General features: G+C 43.7%; 1 protein-coding gene across 4 annotated transcripts in view; it reads left to right on the top strand.

Moving 5' to 3' along the window:
* The window catches only part of AMBRA1 (autophagy and beclin 1 regulator 1), a 197430-nt gene that overhangs the window by 26179 nt on the left and 158060 nt on the right, over nucleotides 1-13191 (top strand). For all 4 annotated transcript variants that reach the window (XM_068260705.1, XM_068260706.1, XM_068260707.1 and 1 more), the window contains exons 2-3: nucleotides 4627-4847; nucleotides 12738-12796. In XM_068260705.1, coding sequence (XP_068116806.1) covers nucleotides 4713-4847; nucleotides 12738-12796 — 194 coding nt within the window. In that variant the 5' untranslated portion in view covers nucleotides 4627-4712. The remainder of the gene's footprint in view (nucleotides 1-4626; nucleotides 4848-12737; nucleotides 12797-13191) is intronic.

The raw sequence follows: 13191 nt of genomic DNA on the forward strand, positions 1-13191 counted from the left end.
GCCATGGCGACGGGGCGGGATGACGTCACTGAGTGCTAGCTGCGTCCAGCAAAAAAAAAATTAAACAAATCGTCCCTGCAGGGCCTGAGCGGCACCCTCCGGCGGCTTACCCCGAACTACGTTCGGGGTTACCGCCAAGGAGGTTAATTGTCTTCCATAAATTAGGACAGTGTTTGGAAGATGTTTCGTTTTTTTTTTTTTTTTTTTGAGGAGGAAGGTGTATTTGATTATGTAGCAACCTATGAAAAGTATATTTATGGGCATCCCTTATAAGAAAAATAAAAAAATCCTGTAAATATTTGGAGTTTTATTTCTACTATTCTTTAGGGCCTGTTCATACTTGCTGCGTTTGTAGAACGCGTATAAATTCAAAGAAACGCAAGTTGAAAAACGCATGCGTTTTTCTTGCGTTTGAATGCGTTTTCTATTGCGTTTTGCACAAACACGTGACCCAGGGGAAAAAAAAGAATTATGGGAACCGCAGAGGAAAACGGACGCTAAAAACGCAATAGTACGCGTTTTTGATACGCGTCCATAGACTTTCATTGCGTCCGTTTCTATGCGTATCGCACAGAACTGCGTGCAGCAATGCGGATGAGAAACGTATGCGTCTCATACGCATACATGTGAACTAGCCCATTCAAAAGCATTAGGAGCCGTTTCTATGCGTTTTTGGTACCAGTACGCGTTCCCTGAAAACGTCTAGGAACGCATATAGTCTGAACAGGCCCTTACTCTTACACATCCTGAATAGGAACTCCACTAACCACTGCAAAATGCATACAAATTGACTTTACCGCCAGGTACAGACAGGTCTAAAAGGATACCACAACTGACATGTGACATGTTGAGATAGACATGTGTATATATAGTGCCTAGCACACAAATACCTATGCTGTGTTCCTTTTTTTCTTTCTGTGCCTGAAAGAGTTAAATATCAGGTATGTAAGTGGCTGACTCAGTCCTGACTCAGACAGGAAGTGACTACAGTGTGACCCTCCCTGATAAGAAATTCCACCTATAAAATACTTTCCTAGCAGAAAATGGCTTCTGAGAGCAAGAAAGGGATAAAAAGAGGAATTTCTTATCAGTGAGGGTCACACTGTAGTCACTTCCTGTCTGAGTCAGGACTGAGTCAGCCACTTACATACCTGATATTTAACTCTTTCAGGCACAGAAAGAAAAAAAGGAACACAGCATAGTTATTTGTGTGCTAGGCACTGTACATACCCATGTCTTTCTCATTATGCCACGTCAGTTGTGGTATCCTTTAAAGTGAACCCGAGGTGAAAATAAATTGATGACATAAACAATTATATTTATCCTCCTACTCTTAAAAATGACTTTTTTAGTCATCCCAGGATTTTATTTTATATTTAAATATTTAGAAAGTAGCCTGAATGTTTTGTTTTCTCTGCTCAGTTGCAGTCTATTAAGTGTCCCTAAATGAAAATACATTAACTATATTGACCCTTTCTCTCTCCCTCTGCTCTCAGAAATATGTAGAAAAATGTACTCTGCCAGGAAAACTTTTATGGCTGTACTTTGCTTATCAGTGATGATTACTATATTCCAGACAAGACCGAAGCTGTCACTTCCATCCTTAAAAATTAACTCTTTCAGGCAGCAAAATAAAACAAGTAAAACACCCTGGTTATTAGGTTTAGTACTGTACATAATCCTTTTTATCTCATCATGTCACATGTCACCTCGGGTACACTTTAAATTAATCGGTAAATTATGTGCTAATGTGCCCCCTAATTTCCATGAGAGTAGCGATTTTCGGTGAAATTAATTCACATTACCTAATTTTACTGTATGAGGTACAATATGACTAAAACCTACCAGAATTGCTAAATGTCATTACCCCATGAGGTAAATTACCGTACATGAGGTCATTTGTCTGATACGCGACAGCATAACCTCTAAAAAAAACAATTCTTTGTTACAGCTTATACACATCCTGCAATAAATCAGCAGTGTCTACTTCCTGCTTTCATAGACGCAGACATAGGGTTGACATCCTGTGTTTACAAATTAGCTGCTCTGCCGAGGCAGCCTGCTGACACAAATGAGAGATAAAATTACAGTTGGGATTAGTCACAGATGAGGGGGATTTAGACAGGCTAAACTTTCTAAATACAGACAGGGTGCATTTCTTGGTTTTCCTTCTGTCCTGTGCAAGAGTTCAGGTCCTCTGTAACACAGCCGCACGTATGCAGGGTCAGCACTCTGACGCTCATGGGTTTTATATTTGGCTGGCAGGACATAATCCTAGTGTATGCAGGAGGCTGTTGCTTCAGACGGTAGAGGTAATTGTAATAAGCCGGTTACATGCCTTACCGTTGTCAGTAATAGTAAAGGGGCTGGAATCCGTCCATCATCTTCAGGTATATTTGCCGTCTGGCTCCTGGGATTTGTCTGTTATGCTGGGAATACACCAGAAGTTTGTTCAGCAGATAGATGGTTCTATAGATAATTTCCGACACCTCCAATCTTATTTTCGATCGTTTTTCTGATCAAATTCTCATAGAAGTGAATGGAAATTAATAAGTAAATCGATTGAAAATAATACTGGACAAACGACTGAAAAATCTCAGTGTATTCCCAGCATTACTGTCTGCAGAGTTTGACCCCCTGTTATTCTGAATAATCTCCACAGACATGCTAATCAGAATGCCAAGGCTTCTAAGATGCTAAATTACTTTGCCACAGACCATTACAGATCATTTTAAGAGGTTATGCTGTGCTATACTGTTAGTAAACTAGCTGCAGGGTGTGCTGATCTCTGCCTCCTCCAGTGTGTAAAATAATAAGCTTACTCTGTGCCTGCACTGATAGTAAACTAGCTGCAGCATGTGCTGATCTCTGCTACTCCCAGTATGTACAGTATTAGCTGTTATTCTGTGCCTGTACTAATAGTAAACTAGCTGCAGCATTAGTTGATATCTGTTACCTCCAGTATGTACAGTATATGCTGTTACTCTGTGCCTGTACTGACAGTGAACTAGCTGCAGTGTGTGCTGATCTCTGCTACCTCCAGTATGTACAGTATAAGCTGTTACTCTGTGCCTGTACTGACAGTGAACTAGCTGCAGTGTGTGCTGATCTCTGCTGCCTCCAGTATGTACAGTATAAGCTGTTCATTGCCATATAGATTACCCTGCACTAGCTCTTTAAAAAAACGCTAGCAATCATTGGCGATTAGCGGTGAATGGGCCCTTATTCTGTGCCTGTACTGATAGTAAACTAGCATTTTGGTGTGCGTGCGCTCAAGACGAGGGGAAGGGGTAAAGCAAGGTAAAAGTACTTGTAAGTTACTCTGTCTGGTTTAGGAGATCAGATGATTTGCAGATTGGCAGCTCTCCCGGCTTTGGAAACAAAGATAAAATGAATGCTCCTACTTAGAGCAGACCTTCACCCAAAGTCACTCTGTGTATACAAATGTATACAGGATTCAGAAGGGCGCAGTCGGGTGGGGGCTGCCATGTTTTCTCATGGAGTGTGTATCACGGTTCGGCTGTTAGTGATGATTTTGATCATTTTATCCGACCCTAGTCACATGGGATTCGTTAATATCCGACGGTCTTCCAGGTGCTTACGCACCTATGACAGATGTCACCGTCGGGAAATGGGACCCTATGGGGGAGGGGGCGCTGGTATTGGAGCGGCGTGCACTTAAAGAGAAACCGTGACCAAGAATTGAACTGCATCCCAACCAGTAGCTGATACCCCTTTTTGCATGAGAAATATCTTCCTTTTCTCAAACAGATCATCAGAGGACTCTGTATGGCTGATATCGTGGGGAAACCCCTCCCACAGTGTGATGTCAGGACCATGGTCCTGACAGTTTTCTGTCTGTGAACCTCGTTGCATTGTGGGAAATAGCTGTTTACAGCTGTTTCCAACTGCCAAAAAAGCAAACAGCATCTCCTTCCACTGACATCACCTGCCAGCAATAAAAATGTCACCATGTGGTAAATGTCTGTAAATCAGGGAGAGGAAAGATTTTATAATGGACAAACACTGACTAAATTATTTATATATACCGTAATTATTGTAAAAATGAAGCACTTTTTTAATGACCTTATTTTCACCGGAGTTCCTCTTTAAAGCAGTCTATACACATCCTATAACACAAATATTTGAAATCTGTTGGCCCACTTACTACATGGAAGTGTTAAATGTGTGAAATGAAAATTGGATGGAATATGGAGACTGCCATATTTATTTCCTTTTAAAGAATACCAGTTGCCTGGCAGGCCTGCTGATCTCTTTGGCTGCAGTAGTGTCTCAATCACACACCTGAAACAAGCATGCAGCTAATCATGTCAGATCTTGACATTATTGTCAGAAACTCTGGATTTGCTGCATGCTTGTTCAGGGGCTATGGCTAAAAGTATTAGAGGCAGAGGCTCAGCAGAATAGTCAGGCAACCTGTATTGTGTAAAGGGAAATAAATATGGCAGCCTCCAAATCCATAGTTCTTTAAGGATACCAGCGTATGTAACATTCTTGAATAGAAACGTATCTTTATAGACTGCGTTTTTAAAATTTTTCTTGTTTCTGCTAGTTTGGTTTATTGCCTCTGTTGTCTGACTTCTCTTCTCTCCTTTGCCCCCTTAGGCTTCCATGAAGTCTGTCTGTCCACTCCTGGATGTCAGCTCCTTTGTCTTGTTCTGAGAAGCGGCAGTGACGGCGCCGGCGGTGCCATGAGGGTTGTGCCCGAGAAGAACGCGGTCCGGATCCTAGCGGGCCGAGAGAGGGGAACGCAGGCGCAGGGAGCCCAGCGTCTCCTGCAATGTCTGGTGGAGGACAAGACCCGGTTCATGAAATGGGAGGGCAAGGTGAGTCCCCCTCCATCAACAAAGCCAATTCCGCTGAGAACTGTCTCGCCTACAAGCTTAGGGAGAGGGAGAGTTGACCAATCCAACCAGTCAATCGCCTGTATACTGTTATATACTGGGGACCACATACAGTACAGCACCAGTATCTGTTCATACATAGCACTAGTATATGATGATTTTATTTTTATTGAATGTGCGTTGGAAGAGGGGAAGTCTTATACAGCGGGTATATTCCAAACTCTATATTTTAACTGGAAATGTTGGAGGGTTGTCTTATACTCCGGAATATATGGTAATTAAAAAATTCCCTCTGGGTGTACTTACCTCGAGAGGGGGAAGCCTCTGGATCCTAACAAAGCTTCCCCCGTCCCTCTATTCTGGGGCCGAGACCCCACGAACTGCGGCCAGGTAAATATTGACCTCACGTGACCCTGCACAGGCGCACTAGCGGCTCCTTGCTCGGGTGAAAATAGCCGAGCCTGATTGATCCGCTGTACTGCGCAGGCGCGAGTCCTTTGCTCCTGCGCAGTAGAGCGGATGCAATCGGGTTCGGCTATTTCCTCCTAGCCCGAGCGAAGAGCCGCTAGTGCGCTCTCGCTGGATCGCAGTAGGTAAATATACCCGCTTGTCGAGGTGGTTTCGGGGAGCCAGCACTGGATTTCCCAGGCTATTGAGGACAGGGAGGCCTCATTGAAACCCTGAGGCTTCCCCCTCCCGAGGTAAGTATCCTCCAGAGATGTTCTTTTAATTACAGAGTCCCTTTAACCAGTTCGGCCTATCCGGACGAGCTTCCTCGTCCAGATAGGCACTGCTGCTGCCGCCGGCTGGTGCGCGCGATCGGGCGCGCCCTCGCGCGCGCTCCCGCTGCCCGCCGCTAGCCTCCTGATCAGTGAATGGGAATATAATTCCCATTCACCGATCTAACTTCCCCGCAGAAATACCGACGCTTTCTCTCCAGAGAGCGCTGTATTTCTGCCCCCAGGAAACATCTCCCCAGCATTTTAGTTCCTGGATGCGAGATCGTTCGCATCCAGGACTTTTTTCACTGTGGCCAAATAGTAAACTGCACCAACATACATTTTTAATTAAAAAATAAATATTATTTTACATTTAAAATTAAGTTTCCCTCCCACACCAGAAATTACCCACATACACTTTTTTTTTTTATTAAAAATAAAAAATACAAGTAAAAAAAACAAAAACAACATAAATAGTTGCCCAAGGGTCTGAACTTTTTAAATATGCATGTCAAGAGAATGTTATTATATTATTTAAAATTATAAGCTTATAAATGCTATTAAAAGTGATGGACGCAAATTGAAAAATTACACCTTTATTTCTAAATGAAATATCTGCACCATAAATTGTGATAGGGACATCGTTTAAACGGTGTAATAACCGGGACAGATGGGCAAATGAGTTTTAATTACGGTAGCGTATATTAATTTCAAACTATAATGGCCAAAAACTGAGAAATAATGAATTTTTTTCATTTCTTTCTTAATCTTCCTGTTAAAATAGATTTAGAAAAAAATAATTCTTAGCAAAATGTACTACCCAAAGAAAGCCAAATTAGTGGCGGAAAAAACAAGATATAGATCAATTCATTGTGATAAGTAGCAATAAAGTTATAGGCGAATGAATGGGAGGTGAACGTTGCTCGGATGCATGAGATTTTTGGACTGCGGTGCTGAACCGGTTAAAGGAAACCTAAGGTCAATGAAGAAAAGCCAGTTAAACATACCTGGGGCCTCTACTGGCCCCCTGAAGCCACCCTGTGCCCGTGCCGGGACAAACCGATCATCCCGCCGCGACTCCGTGAGAAAATCTCATACTGCGCAGGATACTCCCAGCGGCGGAAGTGCAGTCGAGGGCACAAGCAACCATGGCCGTGCAGGCGCTGCAGCCATTGACTCGCTGGGTTAAGCTGTTTTTAGGTTTAGACTTTAGGTTTCCTTGAGGCAGGGAACACACTTGTCTTTCAGTTTTCTGCGCACGTTTTCCTGCATACTTTTTCTGCACACCAAGTGTGTTTCTATGCAGGAAAACGTGGGCGTTTTACACAGCAGCTGATGTAGTTGATAGAGAAAACTGACAAAATGTGCAGAATCAGGATGCAGAATGTCAGTTTTTTTTTTTGGGCGCGTGAACAACATATTAAAGAGAAACTCCAACCAAGAATTGAACTTTATCCCAATCAGTAGCTGATACTCCCTTTTACATGAGAAATAGAATGATTTTCACAAACAGACCATTAGGGGGCGCTGTGTGACTGATTTTGTGCTGAAACCCCTCCCATAAGAGGCTCTGAATACCGCGGTACTCCTCACAAACTGCCACAATGTAACAATGTTCACAGACAGGAAATGGCTGTTTACAGCTGTCTGTATCAGCCAGAACAGCTAGAAACCGCTTCATAACCTGCCCACAGTAACAATGTCACCATGTAATACATGTCAGAATGTGAATCTGGGAGAGGAAAGATTTTACAATGAGCAAACTCTGACTAAATCATTTATACATAATTATTGTAAAAATGAAGCACTTTTTTTTTACATTATTTTCACTGGAGTTCCTCTTTAAGTGTGTACTAGCCCATTGATTAACATGAGCTCTCAAGTGTGTTCCCTGCCTTAAATAATGTGCATAAAGATCATAAAATTTTGCTTTAGCTCTTCAGGTAACCCAGTGCAACTTTTTCCAGAGAGTCTAAGCCGTTCATTGCCTCTCTCCCGCGGTCTGATAGCAATTTTGCTGTTTTTGTCCACAGCAGCCAGTTGGGGCCTGAGCCCATTGCTGCGCTTTTAAAAACGCATGCGTTTTTGCAATGCGGTTTAATGCATTTTCGTAAATTAGTTAAAAAAAACCCTCACACATTTCAAAAACGCATGCAGGTTTATGCGTTAAAAGCGCAGCAGTGGGCTCAGGCCCTTGTAGTCTTTGACCTACATTGTAACAATGACAGTGGAAAGCAGGATAAACCTTTCAGAGGAACCCGCATTAATTCTCACATACACTGAGGAAGATAAATGCAGGCACAACACACTTCCTGTGACTAGGTGATTCAGACACTACGGCAGCCAAATACATCAGCAGGGCTGCCAGGCAACTGGTATTATGTAAAAAAATAAAAATAACAAGGGCTTATTAACGCAGCACAGCCTCACTGTGCAGGCCATCCTTCACAGCGCAGCTCCACTTATTCACGCACAGGAGCCGGACTGCGAGCTTTTGGATGGTCCCGACAAGAAGCGGTGGTCTGCAGGACGACGTGGGAAGCTTCTTGAAGATCTACCGAGGTAAGTTTCTGGCTTCTGCCTCGTTAAAGTGGATCCGAGATAAACTTTTACTCACTGCATAATTGTGTTCCTTTCATATAGTTTATAGGGCATTCCTCAAGCCCAATACTTTTTTTTGTTTTGTTTTAATACTCTAATTCCCTATAAACTAAACAAGCCTCGCCCACAGCTTTTCAGAGAGCCTCAGTCCCACGTAGCAAGGGCTTATGGGAGCTCAGTCTGGTCAGGAGGAGGAGGAGGTGTTACTAGCCAGAGATTTCAGAGGCAGAGGGGAGGAGGGAGGAGGAGGAGGGGGGAGTGAAATTTTCAACAGGCTGAGGGTTGGAGATGCTATCCGCTTGCCTATGTGTAATGTGACAAACAGAACATGGCTGCCCTCATTGTATCACAGCAATAAATAAGCATACACTTTTGAAGCGGTTTGCAGCTAGATTTGCTGTGTAAACTATCTAAACTTTAGATAAGATATATAGACAAGTTACTTGTTATAGTTTTTCTTCTCGGATCCGCTTATCTGGAAGGGTTGTCTCTGCTGTATCTGGCGGCTGGTCGCCCGGGGGCACTATAGACAACGCTTCCTAGAAATATCTTATTTAATGTATTTGCATTAGGTGTCGGATGCTTCTGTAATTAGTTTTATTTGTCCACCTTGACAGCTTCCCAATTGTGTACTAATGCACAAAGCTCATCAGCTATACGATCTTCATAAACCTGCGTCTGTATGTCACACCCGGGTGCCGTCGTGAGAAGTGTTCAATTAACATCTTCATTTAACAAACGTCCTGCGAGCTGCGTTTCCCACGGTGACGCCGCTATTATAATCTCACTACCGATATCTGTGTGGTTATAGGGAGTACAGCACAGGGAGTCTTTCAGATGTGTCTAATCAAGGAGATGTTTCCAAGTTGCCTTGACCTTCATTCCAGGCCTCTCACTGCGCCAGCGACCCTTTCCCAATCCCCCCCCCCCCCCCCCACACACACACACACACACCTACCCCCCTCTTAGACTTTTCGTGTCCATACACCATGAACGGATAAAGCCATTTTGGCACAACGAATTCCGCTTGCCGAAGACCTTTTTTGTGCTCACACATTCCAAGGGATTTGGGGGGGTCTAAAGCCCTCGTTTTGCCACGGGGATGCGGCGGTTTACCTCTCCTCATACTACTAAAGCTAACTACAAGGTAAAAATAACAATTTTTATTTGCTTCAGTCTCTTTTAAGACTAGTGGGCTGGTTGACTTGTTTGTCGATAACTTGTCCACAGGTCCCTGCTTGTTGGGATGGGGGGCGCTGATGGGAGTATGTGGAAAGAGTTTACGAGGGTGACGGCTGAGGGGGCCAAAAATAGAGTTCCTATGTCTAGCAGTCTTAGTGTCTAGCAGTCTAAATGGAAGCAGGCGTGGCCTGGGTGACAGGGATCGTTGCGCCTTGAACACAGTCTTGTATAGTATAGGTGGGCAAGTGAGGGGAGCGGTCTTCCAATCATCCTCTCCGCCGACTTGATGACTCTCTGTAGTTTGTGCCTCTCACTGGGTGTGGCACCAGCATACCAGACCAAGATGGAGGAACAGAGGATCGATTCAATGGTAATGGAGTAGAAGCTTGTCGGGCTCTCTTGGGCCATGCCAAACTCTCTCCGTTGACGGAGGAAGTAAAGCCTCTGCTAGGCTTTCCGCTGAGTGGCAGTGACATGTGGCTTCCAGCTGAGATCACTGGAGATGGAAGTGCTCAGGAGACGGGCGCAGGATACTTTGGCCACCTCCATACGTCAATGTAGATGGGAGGTGGGGTAGAGGCTTTCTATCCTACTGAATGTGGATTTTGGTACATGTAGATTTGGGCAAGACATTTAATAAACACATTCCAAACCTAGATTGAACTGGCATGTAGCTTTAAAATAAATCTATTTTCTTGCACTCAAGATGCAAGGCGAATGATCGACTTGATCAGGTGATTTTGCTCTTTTAATTGGCTGATCACCTTTAACCTGTGTAGGAAGCAAAAGTGAGACCCACTCATGGCCAGCCAATCACAGAAGTACAAACCAGTTCACAGATAAGTGTACCATGTAACGTTTTAGGAATTCTGCTCTTTTCTGCCTGGAGAATATTGAAGCCGATACCCACCCCGGGCCGATACGTAGTTTTGCTTGTGTGTACTTGTTACAAGGGTTGGATCTGAGAGGCTCTGATTTGCTGGTGACCGTCATGTGGTTAAACAGGAAGTGATCACTGCAAATCTCAAACTCAGAAAACTGTCACATGATTCCTCCATGAGCACTGCGACACGAGAACAGCACTAAACCTAGTCTGTGGCGTGACCGTGGGTATCCCCCCCCCCCCCCCCCCCCAGCTACCTAGTTTCCCCAACTGGCAGGTTTACCTTATCCAGTATGTTTGCCACTTGCAGCGGTCTCCGATCTGTTGTCTGTACCATCCATCCCCTTGTGTGTCCCTTCTGCCCTCTGTGCCACCCACTTTCATTCTCTGTGCATCTAAGTGGAAGGTGTGAATATACTTTTACTGCTTTTCTGGCCAGGGTATTGGAACACGATAATTTTTGAAGGGAAAATATTCTCCTGGGCAGGGCAGAGAGACTTGTGGATTTTTCATGCTTCTCTGCATGCTGCAGATAAAGGTTTTTTGTTTTGTTTTTGTTTGCACAGAATGTGCTTCACTACAAGACAATCTGATCATCTGATCATTTGCCCTGTCTTATCACTTAGCGTAAATATATCTTTGAATAACATTAGCCAAGTCTTCTCATGTTCTCTACAGGGAAAAGTGAGAACGATTTCACGAGAAGTAATCACGGAGTGTGCAGGGGGTTCGGGCTGTGTAAGCAGGTGTAAACTCACCTAGGCTGCCGCCTCCCTTGGTGTTCCACACTGCTCTCCATCTTCTGTCACTCCCACCCTTTTTAAACTGGAACTTCCTGTGTGAGAGTGGAAGTGTCAGAATGTGGAGTGCGGCATGCAGCGCATCAGAAGGGAGGCAGTGGCTTTATTGTGTTAACCCCTGCTTACATAGCCAGAGCTCCCACACTTACAAGGACTATTGCGCTTTTCGTGAAATGTTTCTCGCTCATCCCTGGCTCTCTCTTAATTTTTTGCTGTTTAATGTTTTGGAGAAAAAATGTTATTGAGTTTCATGCTACTTTTAAAGGACAAAAAAGTAAAATGTACAAATACATAGAGCATATACATTTCTCCCAGAGTAAAATAACCTATAATTTACCTTTTTGCCGTCTCAGTAGGTATTTAAAATCTTATAAATCTGACAGATTTTGAACTACTCCATCTTCTCATGGGGTATTGTCAACATTTACCTTTTTTATTAACGCTCTCCCTGGAAAGGATCTATACAATTATATAATTTTGGCGTTCGGACTAAGCTACTGCCATTCAGTGAATGCCTTTGTAAATGAATACCAGCAGTACCCCATGAGGATTTGGGCTAGTCCAAAACCTGTAAAATGTCAGAATTTCGCCAGCTACTGTAAGCGACGGCAACATAGGAAAAGAATAATTTCTACTGCATTTTACTCAGGGAGAAATCTACATTTCATATGTATTTTATATTTTACAATTTTAAACAACGGTTGCCCTTTAAGGTCCATCAGGCTTACACTTTCCTCCCCATACAGTGGCTGGAGATGCAATAAATACTCACTTTATTTTCTATTGCTACAATCTTTAAAGGGAACTTGAAGTGAGGGATATATGGAGGCTGCCATATCTATTTACGTTTAAGCAATATCAGTTGCCTGGCAGCCCTGCTGACCCTCTGCCTCTAATACTTTAATAGCCCCTAAACAAGCATGCAGATCAAATGTCTGACAAATCTGGCAAGATTTGCTGCATGCTTGTTCAGGGTCTATGGACAAAAGTATTAGAGGAAGAGGATCGGCAGGACTGCCAGGCAATCTGCATTCTTTAAAAGGAAATTAAGGTAATATGGCAGCCTCCATATACCTTTCAGTTCAGGTCCCCTTTTTAAAAATTAATTCAAAAAGGTGAGGTCATAATTACGAGCCAGCAGTAATGCCGATAATCTTTGCATTCATTTTCGTGAAAACAATGTCAAATTTGAGTTTTGAGTGAAAATGACATTGCAAATCATTCTGTAATAAGTTTCTGATTTTTCGTGCTTAAAAATGATTTTGATGGTAAAAATAACGGTTTTCACAAATTTTCACATAGGAAAGAAAAATTTGCTTTCTTTGACTATGTTGCGAAAATAGTGTGTTTTTGCGAATATTTTCTCAATCGAAAATTGCATTTTCGATGTGAAAATGACTTCGGTGAAAAATTGCGAGAGTGAAGCCGGGCCGCTTTAGTCTGTTTAGTTTTATTTCTGCTGTAAATCCTGCGTTTGGTTTTATCGATTTAGCCCCAGAAGAGGACGTGTTTGTCATTGCTGGAAGCTTGACTCATCCTCTCTCTGCGGCGCGGTGGGCACGGTTGGCGTGGGAAGTCTAGGCGGCAGTGCCAGGCGTGCACACGTGTCGGGTCACCTCCTGTGAACCCTGCCATGGCTCATTTGCAGATCTCATGACTCTCTCGTCTCCTTGTGTTTGTCTTGCAGAGGGTGGAGCTTCCAGACAGTCCGCGTTCTACATTCCTACTGGCGTTCAGCCCAGACAGGTGAGCTCCCGCCTCTTCCTTTCCTCCTAACGGCAGGTGTAGCTGCACGAAACCACCTAGACTCTTGGCAGAGTGTCATCTCCAAACCATGCCTGCCAAGAAAACGCAGCTAAACTCGAATGATCCCAGGAACTGTGCTCCTTATACCCAGAATTAGTGCAATCGCTATCAAGTCCGCCTTTGTTCACCTGCTGCTGTGTAACCTGTGAGCACGTGTGATGTACAGCAGCGTACATAGGTGTCTGTACCGGATCTCAGGGACAGTCCATGAGGTGCTTCTCATTCTGGTGCAGCTGCTGATTTTGATTCATTTCCAACTTGTATAAATCACGTATTAAATTTTCATCAACCCAGAATTGGTAGCATCTCATCGATCACCGCTATAGGTGGGATCG

This window comes from Hyperolius riggenbachi, chromosome 11 (genome assembly GCF_040937935.1).
Source record: "Hyperolius riggenbachi isolate aHypRig1 chromosome 11, aHypRig1.pri, whole genome shotgun sequence".
Classification (NCBI taxonomy): domain Eukaryota; kingdom Metazoa; phylum Chordata; class Amphibia; order Anura; family Hyperoliidae; genus Hyperolius; species Hyperolius riggenbachi.